The 20,000-nt window shown below is 41.7% G+C and overlaps 1 protein-coding gene across 1 annotated transcript in view; it reads left to right on the forward strand.

The window, feature by feature from the left end:
* Positions 1 to 20,000, forward strand: part of LOC139754431 (uncharacterized) — a 299,964-nt gene that overhangs the window by 273,898 nt on the left and 6,066 nt on the right. Inside the window, exons 7-8 of the mRNA XM_071671708.1 lie at positions 4,448 to 4,600; positions 6,295 to 6,518. Of these exons, the coding sequence (XP_071527809.1) occupies positions 4,448 to 4,600; positions 6,295 to 6,518 (377 nt within the window). The remainder of the gene's footprint in view (positions 1 to 4,447; positions 4,601 to 6,294; positions 6,519 to 20,000) is intronic.

Here is a 20,000-nt window from a genome sequence, read left to right on the forward strand (position 1 = left end):
CATAAACAAATTAAACAACCATGGAGACATCACACACCCCTGCCGCAAACCTACATTCACTGAGAACCAATCACTTTCCTCTCTTCCTACACGTACACATGCCTTACATCCTCGATAAAAACTTTTCACTGCTTCTAACAACTTTCCTCCCACACCATATATTCTTAATACCTTCCACAGAGCATCTCTATCAACTCTATCATATGCCTTCTCCAGATCCATAAATGCTACATACAAATCCATTTGCTTTTCTAAGTATTTCTCACATACATTCTTCAAAGCAAACACCTGATCCACACATCCTCTACCACTTCTGAAACCACACTGCTCTTCCCCAATCTGATGCTCTGTACATGCCTTCACCCTCTCAATCAATACCCTCCCATATAATTTACCAGGAATACTCAACAAACTTATACCTCTGTAATTTGAGCACTCACTCTTATCCCCTTTGCCTTTGTACAATGGCACTATGCACGCATTCCGCCAATCCTCAGGCACCTCACCATGAGTCATACATACATTAAATAACCTTACCAACCAGTCAACAATACAGTCACCCCCTTTTTTAATAAATTCCACTGCAATACCATCCAAACCTGCTGCCTTGCCGGCTTTCATCTTCCGCAAAGCTTTCACTACCTCTTCTCTGTTTACCAAATCATTTTCCCTAACCCTCTCACTTTGCACACCACCTCGACCAAAACACCGTATATCTGCCACTCTATCATCAAACACATTCAACAAACCTTCAAAATACTCACTCCATCTCCTTCTCACATCACCACTACTTGTGGTTTATGTGCTGAAAAAGGACTGATGATTGGGAATACCTGGTTTGAAAAGCGAGATATACATAAGTATACTTATGTAAGTAGGAGAGATGGCCAGAGAGCATTATTGGATTACGTGTTAATTGACAGGCGTGCGAAAGAGAGACTTTTGGATGTTAATGTGCTGAGAGGTGCAACTGGAGGGATGTCTGATCATTATCTTGTGGAGGCTAAGGTGAAGATCTGTATGGGTTTTCAGAAAAGAAGAGTGAATGTTGGGGTGAAGAGGGTGGTGAGAGTAAGTGAGCTTGAGAAGGAGACCTGTGTGAGGAAGTACCAGGAGAGACTGAGTACAGAATGGAAAAAGGTGAGAACAATGGAAGCAAGGGGAGTGGGGGAGGAATGGGATGTATTTAGGGAATCAGTGATGGATTGCGCAAAAGATGCTTGTGGCATGAGAAGAGTGGGAGGTGGGTTGGTTAGAAAGGGTAGTGAGTGGTGGGATGAAGAAGTAAGAGTATTAGTGAAAGAGAAGAGAGAGGCATTTGGACGATTTTTGCAGGGAAAAAATGCAATTGAGTGGGAGATGTATAAAAGAAAGAGACAGAAGGTCAAGAGAAAGGTGCAAGAGGTGAAAAAAAGGGCAAATGAGAGTTGGGGTGAGAGAGTATCATTAAATTTTAGGGAGAATAAAAAGATGTTCTGGAAGGAGGTAAATAAAGTGCGTAAGACAAGGGACCAAATGGGAACTTCAGTGAAGGGCGCAAATGGGGAGGTGATAACATATATATATATATATATATATATATATATATATATATATATATATATTGCTTTGTCGTATGTAGATTTGCGTCCACACACGCAAATCTACATACCTATACATCTCAACGTATACATATATATACACACACACAGACATGGACATATATACATATTTACATAATTCATACTGTCTGCCTTTATTCATTCCCATCGCTACCCCGCCACACATGAAATAACAACCCCCTCCCCTCCCTCATGTGCACGTGGTAGCGCTAGGAAAAGACAACAAAGACCACATTCGTTCACACTCAGTCTCTAGCTGTCATGTAATAATGCACCGAAACCACAGCTCCCTTTCCACATCCAGGCCCCACAGAACTTTCCATGGTTTACCCCAGACGCTTCAGAATGCCCTGGTTCATTCCAGTGACAGCAGGTCGACCCCGGTATAACCACATCGTTCCAATTCACTCTACTCCTTGCACGCCTTTCACCCTCCTGCTTGTTCAGGGCCCGATAACTCAAAATCTTTTCACTCCATCTTTCCACCTCCAATTTGGTCTCCTCGTTCCCTCCACTTCTGACACATATATCCTCTTGGTCAATCTTTCCTAATTCATTCTCTCCATGTGACCAAACCATTTGAAAACACCCTCTTCTGCTCTCTCAACCACACTATTTTTATTACCACACATCTCTCTTACCCTATTATTACTCGATCAAACCACCTCACACCACATATTGTCCTCAAACATCTCATTTCCAGCACATCCACCCTCCTGCGCACAACTCTATCCATAGCCCACGCCTCGCAACCATATAACATTGCTGGAACCACTATTCCTTCAAACATACCCATGTTCGCTTTCCGAGATAATGTTTTCGACTTAAACACAATCTTCAACGCTCCCAGAACCTTCGTTCCCTCCCCCACCCTATGATTCACTTCCGCTTCCATGGTTCCATCCGCTGCCAAATCCACTCCCAGATATCTAAAACACTTCACTTCCTCCAGTTTTTCTCCATTCAAACTTACCTCCCAATTGACTTGTCCCTCAACCCTTACTCTCAGCTTTCTTCTTTCACACACTTTACCAAACTCAGTCACCAGCCTCTGCAGTTTCACACACGAATCAGCCAACAGAGCTGTATCATCAGCGAACAACAACTGACTCACTTCCCAAGCTCTCTCATCCACAACAGACTGCATACTTGCCCCTCTTTCCAAAACTCTTGCATTCACCTCCCTAACAACCCAATCCATAAACAAATTGAACAACCATGGAGACATTATACACCCCTGCCGCAAACCTACATTCACTGAGAACCAATCACTTTCCTCTCTTCCTACAGGTACACATGCCTTACATCCTCGATAAAAACTTTTCATTGCTTCTAACAACTTGCCTCCCACACCATATATTCTTAATACCTTCCACAGAGCATCTCTATCAACTGTATCATATGCCTTCTGCAGATCCATGAATGCTACATACAAATCCATTTGCTTTTCTAAGTATTTTTCACATACATTCTTCAAAGCAAACACCTGATCGACACATCCTCTACCACTTCTATATATATATATATATATATAATAGATATATATATATATATATTATATATATATATATATATATATATATATATATATATATATATATAGTATATATATATTATCCCTGGGGATAGGGGAGAAAGAATACTTCCCACGTATTCCCTCGTGTCGTAGAAGGCGACTAAAAGGGGAGGGAGCGGGGGCTGGAAATCTCCCCTCTCGTTTTTTTTGATTTCCAAAAGAAGGAACAGAGAACGAGGCCAGGTGAGGACATTCCCTCAGAGGCCCAGTCCTCTGTTCTTAACGCTACCTTGCTAACGCGGGAAATGGCGAATAGTATGAAAGAAAAGAAAAAATATATATATATATATATATATTATCCCTGGGGATAGGGGAGAAAAAATACTTCCCACGTATTCCCTGCATGTCGTAGAAGGCGACTAAAAGGGGAGGGAGCGGGGGGCTGGAAATCCTCCCCTCTTGTTTTTTTTTTTAATTTTCCAAAAGAAGGAACAGAGAAGGGGGCCAGGTGAGGATGTTCCCTCAGAGGCCCAGTCCTCTGTTCTTAACGCTACCTTGCTGATGCGGGAAATGGCGAATAGTTTGAAATATATATATATATATATATATATATATATATATATATATATATATATATATATATATATATATATATATATATATATATATATATGTGTGTGTGTGTGTGTGTGTGTGTGTGTGTGTGTGTGTGTGTGTGTGTGTGTGTGTGTGTGTGTGTGTGTGTGTGTGTGTGTATTAGCTCTTTCAAACATGTTTACGACGCATTTACCTTCTCTAGAAGGACGATTTTATTCTACACTTTTGTCCAAAGATAACTTTGTCTCTCTCCATGATCCTCTCCTTACTCCTAACCCTGACCCTCTCCCTATCTCTAACCCTGATCTTGACCCTATCTCTAACACTGATACTTGCCTTATCCCTTACTCTGATACTGACCCTATCTCTAACCCTGATCCTGGCCCTATCCCTAACCCTGATCCTGACTCTATCTTTAACCCTGATGCTGAACCTATCTCTAACTCTGATCCTGACCCTATCCCTAACCCTGATCCCGGCCCTGTCCCTACCCCTAATCATTGCCCCTATCCCTAACCCTGATCCTGGCCCTATCCCTAACCCTGATCCTGGCCCCTATCTCTAACCCTGATCCTGGCCCCTATCCCTAACCCTGATCCTGGCCGTATCCCTAACCCTGACCCTGGCCCCTATCCCTAACCCTGATCCTGGCACTATCTCTAACCCTGATCCTGACCCTATCCCAAACCATGACCCTGGCCCTATCTCTAACCCTGACCCTGGCCCCTTGCAGAAACCATCTCAACCCTGAGCGTCAAGTTCCACCTGAAGCGTCTGACTGGGTTCTTCCTGCTGCAAGTGTACGTGCCCTGCATCCTCATCGTCTGCTGCTCCTGGGTCGCCTTCTGGATCACCAAGAAGGACGTTCCTGGCAGGATCGGTCTAGGTGAGGAAGCTTGGCATTTGATCGAATGATTTTGTTTTGCAATCGGGTTTGTCATCCTGCATTTCCCTGAACTCATTTAATTCCATAACTGAGTTAAGCTACTGATTAAAGAACAGTGAAGCCATTTTTGTTTGGAATCGTGTTCGTCCAACATTTAATGTACCCTTTTTAAATTCTGTAGCGAACATAGACTAAGTTTAGCAGTCATCTAGATTTGACTGGACTTAAGGTTTGAGGCTGTCTGTACGTTTGTACTAACACGTTTAATAATGATGATGTGGTGTGCACCCTTGGGAAAGTTCGCTGAATACATTTGGTATTTCTTTAATATTTCTAGTTAGAAGAGAAAGAATTTGTTGTGAGATAATAAATATCAGAAGAATTGTTACTTGCCTTTCGATGGTTTTCAATTTCTCGTTATATGTATGTAAACATACATCATTACTCTTAAAGTTATTTGTCTACACCGCTGACACAGGGAGTAAAACACAGTGGATGTCTGTCTCTACTCTCATAAGTAATGTAGAAAGCACATTGTCTTTGGTATATCTACGGACATGAGAAGCTATTTGGCCATTAAGGGACTCTATCATCTCATCACATCGTAAAGAGGATGATAACATCATTTGCTTCTGTCAACGTGAGACGTATTATGAAATAAGGTTCTTCAGAGCAGAAATTTCTTTTCCATTCCTCTCAGTAATCTGTAAATATTGTACATAGAGAACTTCTATCTGACATATGTCTTTTCGTGAGTATTTACATATCTATTATGTTTGTGTTTCCTGTCAATATGAACCTCTGCAATGTCATTCAAAAAGTTTCGTAACAAGCTGCTTTTGTGTGATCATATAATGTGCATGTGTTTTATTTCAGTGCTGATAACAATGTATTCTTTGCTGTGAAAGTTATAATCGTTATTTCCCTGTTCCAACAGCCTCCATGTCACCCATATTCAGGATCAGTTCATGTAATTTATTTCATTTATTTATTTTCTTTTGAAATTATAGGAAGCTATATAGAACTGACTTTGATCAATGTCCCTTTTCATTACAGGATTTATTCTAACCACTGAATTCCAGTCTTGTTTCTGTGTATGATATATAATCTCAGCTGGTAGGGAACCTTCTGTCATCATATAAGACTCAGTCACTATATCAGACAGCAAGTATACAGCAAGTCTACATTAGAAGTCATTGCCTTTCCCCTGAGTGATATAATTGCAATATTCCAATGCTTCTTTACATCTAGTCGAGAACTTTTGAAGGTTATGCGAACATGATATTGTGTAGTCCCTCATCTGACTCGGTAGCTGACCATTCTTTAGACCTTACATAACTACCTCTCTAAAATCAGGTGCAACTACAGTGCTTTCTCTGTGCAAGTTGGGTTTTGGAGGGCGCTCGTCGATGCCCCAAGTCTCTTACCCAACGTCACTCGACTACTTCGTCATCCTGTGCTTTACCTTCGTCTTCGGTGCCATCGTCGAGTTCGCCATGATAAACTTCTTCGAGCGGACGGCGAACCGGAGACGGAAGCAAGTCGAAGACATCAAGAAGGCTTTAGACGAACGAGCTAAAGCTGGACTTGCCTTAGAGGAGTTATCTATGGTGGGTTCCCACAGAGATATACTGTAGTTTTCCCCTTACAGTGGCCGGGTCCTGATGGTGTGCCGTTTTCTCTCGTGACGCCAGGTGTGAACGCCGTGCTGTCCATGACTACGCTAGGGTTCGGCGGCCGCTCAGCCTGGCCAGCTGTTCCCTACGCCACCGCCCTCGACTACTTCGTCATTCTGTGCTTTGCCTTCGTGTTCGCGGCCATCCTGGAGTTTGCCTGTATCAACTTCGTGGAGAGGGCGGCCAACAAGCGACGGAAGAAGCTGGAGGATCTAAAACATCAAATCACTGAACGCATAATGGTGTGTTGGTGGGGCACTAGGCTAGTCCGTGCACGATCTGTACTACCCGCCTCGGTACCTGTACGTCCAGGTGGAGACCCTGTAGCCATTGTGTACGGTAGTGTTGGTGTGTGTCTGTGTACAGCGGCTCATACTGCAGCTGGTAGGGCTATGGCTATGGTCCGCTACAAGTACTCCAGACTCAGGCAAGGCGACAGAAGGCCATTCATTAAGTTCTCGATGTATCTTGCAGACGTAGATGTATCCCTTGGTGTAGCATGACATGTACTGCTAGTGTATGAAACTATCACTCTCTGTGTTTAGCTGTACTAGATATGTAGATCTGAACACTTTGTAAATATGGTTCATACATAAATCTAGCTGAACTGATGGCAAAAGCATCGTAGAATTTGCAGGTAGACTAGTAAGGTAGCTAGCCATCCAGTCATCTTATAGTCGCATACTATAAATACTTTATCTCTGTCATCAGTAACAGCATTACTTATCGTTAATACCTGCATCATCTTCATGGTCTGTAAAATCTGTATCCTTTTTTTTTTCTTGTGAAATATTGATTTTCTCAAGTTCTTTCCTCGAACGTAATCACTATAGTGTAAACTGACTAGAGCATCATGCATGGGGGATACTGCAATACTCTGCATGACGCTCCTGAGACGTAGGTGATGTAATAGTATCTACCTCAGTGAGACATTGTAGGCAGCATCTCTACCTCTTAGAAGGGAAATACCAACGACAGTCACCTTTGTCATGGTGAGAGAAATCACCTCTCTCACGTTGACAGGAACTCATCCATGTCTTATTGTAGATCTTGGATGATATTTCTGGTAAGATCCTTGAGAGCCACTACCGTCTAACCATTACAGACAATTACCAAGTTTCTGTGTAGAAAGACCTTTGCGCTACTACAGCACACACACACAGGATCCACTGATGGAAAGTTTGTACTGAGGAATAAAGATAAGTTTCAGGATACACATATACTCATCCATAAATATATTAGCTTCCTGCTCCATGACCATTCTATAGGTCTCCCACAGAGCTCAGGAAGCCGGACACGTCCAACGGGCGAGACCACAGGTCAGGGAATGTCGTGATGTGCTCGAGTCTTTGTGAGCTAAATACAAGACAGCTGAAGAGTAAGTGTACAGTTGCACTGCTATGGGTATAAGGGATTTTGTGTTAGGGTAACTGGCTGTTTGTAGTGCTGGTGATATGGATGGCGTTCAGAGCGGAGAGGAAAAAAGGTTAACTCGCATTTGTCTGGGGAGTGTACTTTCAGGAGGTTGTATGCCTGTTGGAGCAGTGCTTAAAACTAAATTGGTTAAGTGACTGTTGGGTGTGCAAGTGTTTTCTCGAAGAAAGAGGGATATTTTTCTACTTGCTCTTCTACTTTTTTTTTTTTTACTTTTGGGTTAGTGTTTGGTTATGGATTAGTTTGGACGATTAGGTTGTATATGTCTTTCCTGATCTGTTAGGTTCTTACCGTCTCCCAACCCGTGTCGTTACCTCTCTACCCTTAAGCCTGTATAAACTTTCATCGTCACCCACACCAAAAACTGATCAGACATACCACCAGCTGACCCTCCCAGCATATACACATTCAAGAGTCTCCCTTTTTCACGCCTATCATTTGGTACATAATTCAGTAATGCCCGCTTCCATCATCCTTCCTTACCCATATGTACTTATGTATGTTCCTCTTTTAATACCTGATATTCCCAGCCACCGATCCTTTTTTATCACACCTTTCATTAAAAAGAAATAAACAGCCATGGTGGCATCACATACCCCTGTCGCAAACCCATCTTCCCCTGAAACCACTCACCCTCCTCTCTTCCCAATCGCACACATGCCTGTCTTCCTTGATAGAAATCCACGTCGCTTTCAATAGCTTTCTTCCCACATCATATATTCGGAACACCATCCGTTAACCATCTATATGAACCCTATCATATGCTTTCTCCATATCCATAAATGCCACACACAAATCCTTCTGTTTCTTCAAGTATTTCTTACACACATACTTTAAAGCAAACACCTGATCCACATATTCTTGAATTATATCTGTAAATACACTGTTCCTCCCTACTCTAGTGCTCAGGACATGCCCACACCTCGATCACCGCTTTCTCATATAACTTACCTGGTACACTCAACAAACTTACACTTCTGTAGTTTGAACACTCACCTTTGTCACCCTTTGCCTTTATACAATAGCGATATACTTGCATTCCGGCAATCCTCAGGCACCTCACCATAATCCATACATTCATTGTAAATCCTAATTACCCAATCTGCAACACTCATGCACTTTCTTAAGAAATTCAACTGCAGTACCATCCACTCCAGCCGCCGTGTCGCATTTCATCTTACGGAAGGCTTTCAGCATCTCTTCTTTATCACCAAAACGCTTGCCATTATCTTACCTCTTCTCATATCTCCCCAACCCAAACATCCTACACCTGCCACCCTATCATCAAGCACATTCAACAATCCTTGAAATTACTCACTCCATTTCCTATTCACCTTTTTCACTGCTTGTTTCCACTTCCCCATTTCCCCTTTCCACCGTTGCTCCCATTTGTTCTCTTATTTTTTTCTCACGTATTACCCTCCCTCCAAAACATTTTCTTATTTTCCCTGAAGTTTGCTGATACTTGCTCAATCCAACTTTCAATTGCCCTCTCTTTCAGCCCCTGCACCATTTTCTAGACCTCCTGCTGCTTCCCCATGTGCATCTCACGATCACTTGTATTCTAATCCTTTAAGTATCGCTCCTACACTTCCCTCTTCTCTTTTACTAGCAATTTTACATCGTCATTCACCACTCTCTGCCCTTCCTTACCAGCCCACCTCCCACCTCACGCATACCACACACTTCTCTTGCTCATGCCAGCATTGCTACCCTAGATACCTCTCATTCTTCACTCACCTATACTTATCTTGTCTCTCTTTTTAAACCAGATATCACCAGTCATCGGTTCTTTCACAACTCACAACTACACAAGCTTTTCAGTATTTCTATTCACTCCACTGAAAACCCCATGCCCCTCAATTATACCATCAAATACCACATTACCCTCTTTCGCATTCAAATCATTCATTATCAATACAGGATTTCTGGCATCAAAACTGCTGACGCTCACTCATTTGCTCCCTAAACACTCCTCTCTCTTCATCATTCTTCTCGTGGCCAGGTATTCAAACACAAATAATCACCCATCTCTCGTAATCCACTTTCATTTTTACCCACATCTGTCTGGACCTCACGTCCTTACACCCTTTCACTCATTATCACAACTCCTGCTTCAGCAGAATTGCCATCCCTTCCTTAGCTCTCGCCCTCACGCTAATTCTTAACTTTACCTGTAAGACATTCCCAAACCATCCATGCCCCTTACCCTTGAGCTTTATTTTACTTAGAGCTACAACATCCAAGTTCCTTTCCTCAAATATGCACGCTGCCTCTCTCTTCATCTCATTTTCAGTACATCCAAACGCCTTCAAGACACCTCATCCTGGGCCTTCGAAAGGGATGAAGACTCCTAACTTGGCTCCTCCTTCTGTTCCATCTTTTAGGAAATGAAATACAAGAAAGGGAGAACTCCCATCTCCCCGCTCCCACCGCTCTTAGCCGTCTTTAACGACCACCAGAGGATACGGGGGAAATATTCTTTCTTCCCTATTCTCAAGGATAATAGCATAACAGTTTTAGCTCCACAATAGGATTCATACTAGTAAAACAAATAGTATCCTCGTGTGACCGATAAGAGAGAACGTATGAAAATGAGTTAAACTAAGATAAAACTTATTTCAGGCGTACTGGACTATGTTCCTGTAGGCCATGATGTGACGTCCACTGGCCAGGACCGTAGGTCATCAAGCGTGGTAACGTACGTGTTTGTCTGCCTGTCTGTCTGGGCAGCGTTGATGCAGGTCAGAGGAGGAGCAGGTGCTCCGTGTTCTCTATGTTAAAGTAACATCCTGGACGTATGGGGTCCTTTAGTATGGAGACTCGATGCTTCTAGTGTTGGAGGAATGGTTGATGTCCAAGTTACAGTTGCAAAAGTATGATACTCATTTGTCTGGGGAGTATGGTTTCATATCGGAGTATGTCTGGTAGATGAAGCGCAAGACTGAGGGGGGAGGAAAGTTAGTGGAGTGTTTGCTGCGTTATTTCGGTGAGACCTTATTTTGCTAACGTGAAATTTGCTGGTGGTAGGGGATCTGCGAGCATAGGTGGCTGATGTGTGAGGTTGAGGAGGTGCGTTTTATTTGTGTGTTAGTTTGGTGGATGGTTATGACGTGGCTCGGAAGGGAAGGGATGGGTCGGTCCTGTTACTCAGAAATGGGTGCTGTGCATGTTGAAGTGGGACGATATTGGAAAATTTTGTTTCTTTATGTATGAGTTGTATGTCTGTTGTTACTATGCTGCTAATTGTGGTGAATGGTGTGTTTTGTGTAGTTTGTCGTTTTATCATATTATAAAGGATGTGTGACCAGGTTCATGAGACATCGTTCAGAGACGAGTGAATGTGTTTACGTTTGGAGGACACTAAAAGATTCTTTATCTTTTCTCCACCATCAGATCTCAAACTATAATCTGTATATTCCTTTCTGCTCCAAGGGTAGAGTTTGTGCATAATGTAGTACAAATACTACTGTTGCTCCTAAAATTGATGCTATCTGTCTCAAAATCTCCTCTCTGTTACCTTGCTTTTGTTTTCCATTTATTTCTTCCCCAATTCTCCGATGTATAAATGCTTGCCACGAAGCTCTGCTCTCCTCACATCAACGAGCTGAGGTCATCTGTGCTGGGTATTTCAACGTACACTGCTCGGACTGATTAGACCCTAAACGGGACGATCCTGGTGGATCCGAGGCCTTTTCGTTTTCACCTCTTAACAATCTGGTTCAATTAAATAAACACCCTACCCTACCGTCACGTCCACTCCTCCAACACACCTGAACTCTTCTCTACCTCTGAACCCTCCCACTCTACATACAACATTTCCACCCCCTTAGGTTCCTCTGGCTGCAACCTTATTTCTATTACTTTTATTCTTTTTGGTTCTTAACCAAAAGTAATTCCAACAACTTTTGTGATTTATCCTTTCCTCTACTTTTCAGACCTGTTCAATCTATTACTAACTCTCCCACTGATAATGCCGCTCGTTTTTACTCCTTGCTTTCCTCTAAATCAACTTTGGATGATTCTTATTCTAATCTATCTCTACCACCTCCTTCCCTTGAACCCATGCCATCTCCCACATTCTCCTCGCACAGGGTCATCCAGATGCTCTCCTAGATGCAGGTGGACAAGACGTATAGTTCAGATGGCATATCTCCTTGTGCTCTTCTGGAGTGTACATCTGAGCTAGCACCAATCCTTGCTCATATTTTCGCTTCTTTCTAAAATCTCTGACTTTCCATTCCACCTGTAAAGATGCCTTGGCGAAGCCCATCCCTAAGCGCTTAAACCCTTTCTACTATTTCCGTATTGCTCTCATGTCTGGGACCTCCAAAGTCTTTGAAATTCTTCTGAGCTCTCTTTTCTCAAATACGTGAAATCCAATTTCAGATCACCAGAATGGATTTCGTAAAGCTAGGTCTAGTGTCGATGTTCTCTTCTATGTGACTCCTTTCTGACCCTCCTCTCTCAGGGAATTTGGTGGAACTTTTGTGGTAGCCCTCGATATCTCCAAAGCATTTGACAGGTTGTGACATAAGTCTTTGCTTTCTGGATGCCCTTCCTTGAAAATTACTGCAATTCTCTGGTCTCTAATATATTGTTTCCTCCCTGATCGCTCCATTGCAGTAGTAGTTGATGGAGCGACCTCTCCCTCCTATCAAATCTACAGTGATGTTCCTCATGATTCCGTCCTATCACCTTCTCTCTTTCTTCTCTCAGTTAATGATCTACTCTCTTGTACTTCTAACCCTATTCTCTCTTATCCTGATAATTTCACTTGTTATACTTCAACTCATTTTTCCTCCTCTCCTCCGTATAACATTTGTTCTCTTTCTCGTACTAATCATGTTTTCTCTCTCAGTTCTTACTTGTGCGGCATCTATGACCAGAGGAGCAGTAACCTTGTGAAATTTGATAGTGCTAAATTCAATTTCTGCCAATATCTCTTCCAAGAATCATTTGTTTCCCTCTGTTAATTCTCAAAACGCTACAATTCAACCTTGTATTAACATAAACATGATGACCATAACCATTCCCTCCATTCTGTTTTGCAAGTTCATGTAATTGATATCACAAAGTCTGATCCCCAAAAGCTGTTGTGTAGATGCCTTATTTTCTTTTTCTTTAAGTAGTGAGCAGCTATTTCACACCTACAGGAGTATGATTCTCCTGAGTGTGGAATGCTGTCCTCACAAAAAAGGGAAGGGGGTTATTTTCACCTTGTCCATAAACTAAAGTGGAATCAAAAGCCTTTCTTCTCATCAATGCACCTCATTTGCGCTCTTTCTTCCACCTTCCTCTCCGTGCACCGTGATATCATTTCTCTCTCTCTGTTCTATAGGTATTATTGTTCTCGTGAGCTGTCTGCATGTGTCCCCAACCCCAAGCTTTGGTAGACCCATGGAATGCGTTAGGCTGCTGCTTCCTTCAACTCCTGCGTGGAGACCGACCACTCGAGGATTGTCTGTTATGACACCACCTTCTATCCTCAAACATCTTAGTTGTGGATTTCTCTCCCTTCCTCTGTCGTTTCATTTTTATAAAACCTTTCTTCCTTTAAGAGTCAGGTGTACAAACACTTGCAAAACCCTGATTGACTTATATTTTCGCTTTTTTTTTTTTCACCCGAGATGGCCTTGATTAGGGCTTATGTTTTTTCACACTTTGCAGCTGTTTCCTGCGTTTTCGAAGTAGTGTCAGGAATAAAAGAAGAAAGTCTACTTTTGCTCATAGTCTCTACCTGTCATATGTAATGCACCGAAACCACAGCTCCCTATCAACATCCAGGCCCCACAGACCTTTCCATGGCTTACCCCAGACGCTTCACATAATCTTGTTCATTTCAATTACAGCACGTCGACACCTGTATACCATATCGATCCAAGTCATTTCATTCCATTCCATTCTTCCACCTCCAATTTGGTCTCCCACTTCTCCTTGTTCCCTCCACCTCTGACACATACATTCTCTTTGCAGCCTTTCCTCACTCATTCTCTCCATATATCCAAATCATATCGGCACACCCTCTTCAGCTCTCTCAATCATATTACGAATATTATCATACCTCTCGTTAACCCTTTTATCACTTACTCTATCAAACCACCTTACACTACAAACTGTCCCCAATTCATTTTAATGAGTCTCTCTCTCTCTCTCTCTCTCTCTCTCTCTCTCTCTCTCTCTCTCTCTCTCTCTCTCTCTCTCTCTCTCTCTCTCTCTCTCTCTCTCTCTCTCTCTCTATATATATATATATATATATATATATATATATATATATATATATACATATATATATATATTTATGTTTATTATACTTAATCGCCGTCTCCCGCGTTAGCGATGTAGCGCAAGGAAACAGATGAGAAATAGCCTAACCCACCCACATACACATGTATATACATAAACGCCCATACACGCACATATACTTACATATAAATTTTAACGTATACATACATATACATACACAGACATATACATAAATACATATTCACATGTTCATACTTGCTGCCTTCATCCATTTCGTCGCCACCCTGCCACACATGAAATGATATATATATATATATATATATATATATATATATATATATATATATATATATATATGTATTTTACTTTGTCGCTGTCTCCCGCGTTAGCGAGGTAGCGCAAGGAAACAGACGAAAGAATGGCCCTACCCACCCACATACACATGTATATACATACACGTCCCCACAGGCAAATATACATACCTATACATATCTATACAGAGTATATACACACACAGACATATAAATATATACACATGTACATGATTCATACTGTCTGCCTTTATTGATTTCCATCGCCACCCCGCCACACATGAAATAACAACTCCCTCTCCCCTCATGTGCGCGAGGTAGTGCTAGGAAAAGACAACAAAGGCCACATTCGTTCACACTCAGTCTCTAGCTGTCATGTAATAATGCACCGAAACCACAACTCCCTTTCAGCATCCAGGCCCCATAGAACTTTCCATGGTTTGCCCCAGACGCTTTACATGCCCTGGTTCAATCCAATGACAGCACATCGACCCCGGTATATCACATCGTTCCAATTCACTCTATTCCTTGCACGCCTTTCACCCTCCTGCATGTTCAGGCCCCGATCACTCAAAATCTTTTTCACTCCATCTTTCCATCTAAAATTTGGTCTCCCACTTCTCGTTACCTCCACCTCTGACACATATATCCTCTTGGTCAATCTTTCCTCACTCATTCTCTCCATGTGACCAAACCACTTCAATACACCCTCTTCTGCTCTCTCAACCACACTCTTTATTACCACATATCTCTCTTACCCTATTATTACTTACTCGATCAAACCACCTCACACCACATATTGTCCTCAAACATCTCATTTCCAGCACATCCACCCTCCTCCGGACAACTCTATCCATAGCCCACGCCTCGCAACCAAGTAACATTGTTGGAACCACTATTCCTTCAAATATACCCATTTTTGCTTTCCGAGATAATGTTCTCGACTTCCACACATTCTTCAAGGCTCCCAGAACTTTCGCCCACTCCCCTACCCTATGATTCACTACCGTTTCCATGCTTCCATCCACTGCCAAATCCACTCCCAGATATCTAAAACACTTCACTTTCTCCAATTTTTCTCCATTCAAACTTACCTCCCAGTTGACTTGACCCTCAACCCTACTGTACCTAATATCCTTGCTCTTATTCACATTTACTCTCAGCTTTCTTCTTTCACACACTTTACCAAACTCAGTCACTAGCTTCTGCAGTTTCTCACATGAATCAGCCACCAGCGCTGTATCATCAGCGAACAACAACTGACTCACTTCCCAAGCTCTTTCATCCACAACAGACTGCATACTTGCCCCTCTTTCCAAAACTCTTGCATTCACCTCCCTAATAACCCCATCCATAAACAAATTAAACAACCAAGGAGACATCACACACCCCTGCCGCAAACCTACATTCGCTGAGAACCAATCACTTTCCTCTCTTCCTACACGTACACATGCCTTACATCTTCGATAAAAAGTTTCCACTGCTTGTAGCAACTTGCCTCCCACACCATATATTCTTAATACCTTCCACAGAGCATCTCTATCAACCTATCATATATATATATATATATATATATATATATATATATATATATATATATATATATATATATATATATGTGTGTGTGTGTGTGTGTGTGTGTGTGTGTGTGTGTATGTTTATGTATATGTTCAGGATGAGTTACCCTCATTTCTCCTCGCTCATTCCTCTCTAACAGTCGCCTGTTGACCCACAACAAATATAATAGAAACATGTAGCAGGTGCACTTGGGGTTTCACTTTCTATCAGCAGCGTCATCTCCAACGCAAGTGTTATATCTAAGCTATAATTCCCTCTAGAATCCTATTTTTAGTCTTCGTTTCTACTTAGCATGAATGTGTCTTTATAGACTATATCTTGCTGTTGCTGTAGTTGTATAATGATGTGGGTTATGACATCTCTCTTTCACGAACACATTGTTGGAGTACGCAGGTAGGACTGGTCATGCATATTTTACTGTTCATTCTGACTTCACTCAGTTAAAAAAATATGTAAATTTCTTTAGAATTAAGAGAGTAACTGTAAAACTCAAAAATCTCACTGGCCATCAAATTTTTGTCAGTGTCTTTGAATCTCACTGTCAACAAACTGTGTTTATAATGGAAAAGCAACTTTTGTTCAAGTTTTCTGGTGAATGTATATTTTTCCTATATGAAAAAACAGGAATTGACAAATTTCAAGGAATGATATTTTCCAGGTGCATGTAATGACAGACTTCAAAAAGAACATTTTCCTTTCCAGATAAATTGAATTTAAACGTAATAATTATTATTAATTATGATATAGCCTTGCCCACCGGCCCCTCTCCTCCTCCGTGGCAACGTGGACCACAACATCAGACAGAGGCCATTAAACCACTTGGTAACAAAGGAAAAACATGTATTAAAGACCATAATGTATTCCTTTCAGAAAACATGACTGTGCTGACATAGAGCTAAAAAAAATATTATGTACATTCCTTGCGCCACATTTTCCATCCGCAGAATGCCACTACAGCCAGTCACTGGCACACGCTAATACACACACACACACGCGAACACACATGCATACAAGGATGAGCAAACAAACATGCACACACCACACAAGTACAGAAGTGCACAAGCAACACAGAAGTTTATCGACATATTAACACAAAAACACATATACGTACTTCCACTTACACACACACACACACACACACACACACACACACACACACATATATATATATATATATATATATATATATATATATATATATATATATATATATATATATGATGTGCGAAGCGAGAGGGTAGGGAGAGTGGTTTGATAGACGGAGAAGAGGTAGTAAAAGCTTTGCAGAAGATGAAAGCCAGCAAGGCGGCGGGTTTGGATGGTATTGCAGTGGATTTTTTTTAAAAAAGGGGGTGACTGTGTTGTTGACTGGTTGGTGAGGATATTCAATGTATATATGGTTCATGGTGAGGTGCCTGAGGGTTGGCGGAATGCATGCATAGTGCCATCGTACAAAGGCAGAGGGGTTAAAAGTGAGTGTTCAAATTACAGAGGTATAAGTTTGTTGAGTATTCCTGGGAAACCATATGGGAGGGTATTGATTGAGAGGGTCAAGGCATGTACAGAGCATCAGATTGGGGAAGCGCAATATGGTTTCAGAAGTGGTAGAGGATGTGTCGATTAGGTGTTGGCTTTGAAGAATGTATGTGAGAAATACTTAGAAAAACAATTGGATTTGTATGTAGCATTTATGGATCTGGAGAATGCATATGATAGAGTTGATAGAGATGCTCTGTGGAAAGTATTAACAGTATATGGTGTGGCAGGTAAGTTGCTAGAAGCAGTGAAAAGTTTTTATCGAGGATGTAAGGCATGTGTACGAGTAGGAAGAGAGGAAAGTGATTGGTTCCCAGTGAATGTCGGTTTGCGGCAGGGGTGTGTAATGTCCCCATGGTTGTGTGATTTGTTTATGGATGGGGTTGTTAGGGAGGTGAACACAAGAGTTTTGGAGAAAGGGGTAAGTATACAGTCTGATGTGGATAAGAGGGCTTGGGAAGTGAGTCAGTTGATGTTCGCTGATGATACGGCGCTGGTGGCTGATTCGGATGAGAAACTGCAGAAGCTGGTGACTGAATTTGGTAAAGTGTGTGAAAGAAGAATGCTGAGAGTAAATGTGAATAAGAGCAAGTTTATTAGGTACAGTAGAGTTGAGGACAAGTCAATTGGGAGGTAAGTTTGAATGGTGAAAAACTGGAGGAAGTGAATTGTTTTAGATATCTGGAAGTAGATTTAGCAGGGGATGGAACCATGAAAGCGGAAGTGAGTCACAGGGTGGGGGAGGGAGCGAAGGTTCTGGGAGCGCTGAAGAATGTGTGGAAGGCGAGAATGTTATCTCGGAGAGCAACAATGGGTATGTCTTAAGGGATAGCGGTTCCAACAATATTATATGGTTGTGAGGCATGGGCTATAGATAGGGTTGTGTAGAGGAGGGTGGATGTGTTGGAAATGAGATGTTTGAGCACAATATGTGGTGTAAGGTGGTTTGATCGAGTAAGTAATGAAAGGGTAAGAGAGATGTATGGTAATAAAAAGAGTGTGGTTGAGAGAGCAAAAGAGGGTGTATTGAAGTGGTTTGGTCACATAGAGAGAATGAGTGAGGGCAGATTGACAAAGAGGATATATGTGTCAGAGGTGAAGGGAACAAGGAGAAGTGGGAAACCAAATTGGAGGTGGAAGGAGAGAGTGAAAAAGATTTTGAGCGATCGTGGCCTGAACATACTGGAGGATGAAAGGCGTGCAAGGAATAGAGTGAATTGGAATGTTGTGGTATACCGAGGTCGACGTGCTGTCAATGGATTGAACCAGGGCATGTGAAGCGTCTGAGGTAAAACATGGAAAGTTTTGTGGGGCCTGGATGTGAAAAAGGAGCTGTGGTTTCTGTGCATTACACATGATAGCTAGAGACTGAGTGTGAACGAATGTGGCCTTTGTTGTCTTTTCCTCGCGCTAACTCGCGCGCGCGCGGGGGACAGGAAGGTTGCTATTTCATATGTGGCGGGATGGCGACGAAAATGTATGAAAGTAGCAAGTACGAATAAGTACATGTGTATATATGTATATGTCTGTGTGCGTATATATAGGTACGTATATGTGCGTGCGTGGGCGTTTATGTATATAGATGTGTATGTGGGTGGGTTGGGCCATTCTTTCGTCTGCTTACTTGCGCTACCTCGCTAACGCGACAAAATACAATAAATTGATATATATATATATATATATATATATATATATATATATATATATATATATATATATATATATATATATATATATATATATAGATATAGATATAGATATAGATATAGATATATATATATATATATATATACAAATGAGTGGGAGAGGTATAAAAGAAAGAGGAAGGAGGTCAAGAGAAAGGTGCAAGAGGTGAAAAAGAGGGCAATTGAGAGTTGGGGTGAGACAGTATCATTAAATTTCAGGGAGAATAAAAAGATGTTTTGGAAGGAGGTAAATAAAGTGCGTAAGATAAGGGAGCTAATGGGAACTTCAGTGAAGGGGGCTAATGGGGAGGTGATAACAAGTAGTGGTGATGTGAGAAGGAGATGGAGTGAGTATTTTGAAGGTTTGTTGAATGTGTTTGATGATAGAGTGGCAGATATACGGTGTTTTGGTCGAGGTGGTGTGCAAAGTGAGAGGGTTAGGGAAAATGATTTGGTAAATAGAGAAGACGTAGTAAAAGCTTTAAGGAAGATGAAAGCCGGCAAGGCAGCAGGTTTGGATGGTATTGCAGTGGAATTTATTAAAAAAGGGGGTGACTGTATTGTTGACTGGTTGGTAAGGTTATTTAATGTATGTATGATTCATGGTGAGGTGCGTGAGGATTGGCGGAATGCTTGCATAGTGCCATTGTACAAAGGCAAAGGGGATAAGAGTGAGTGCTCAAATTACAGAGGTATAAGTTTGTTGAGTATTCCTGGTAAATTATATGGGAGGGTATTGATTGAGAGGGTGAAAGCATGTACAGAGCATCAGATTGGGGAAGAGCAGTGTGGTTTCAGAAGTGGTAGAGTATGTGTGGATCAGGTGTTTGCTTTGAAGAATATATGTGAGAAATACTTAGAAAAACAAATAGATTTGTATGTAGCATTTATGGATCTGGAGAAGGCATATGATAGAGTTGATAGAGATGCTCTG

This window comes from Panulirus ornatus, chromosome 17, assembly GCF_036320965.1.
Source record: "Panulirus ornatus isolate Po-2019 chromosome 17, ASM3632096v1, whole genome shotgun sequence".
Classification (NCBI taxonomy): Eukaryota; Metazoa; Arthropoda; class Malacostraca; order Decapoda; family Palinuridae; genus Panulirus; species Panulirus ornatus.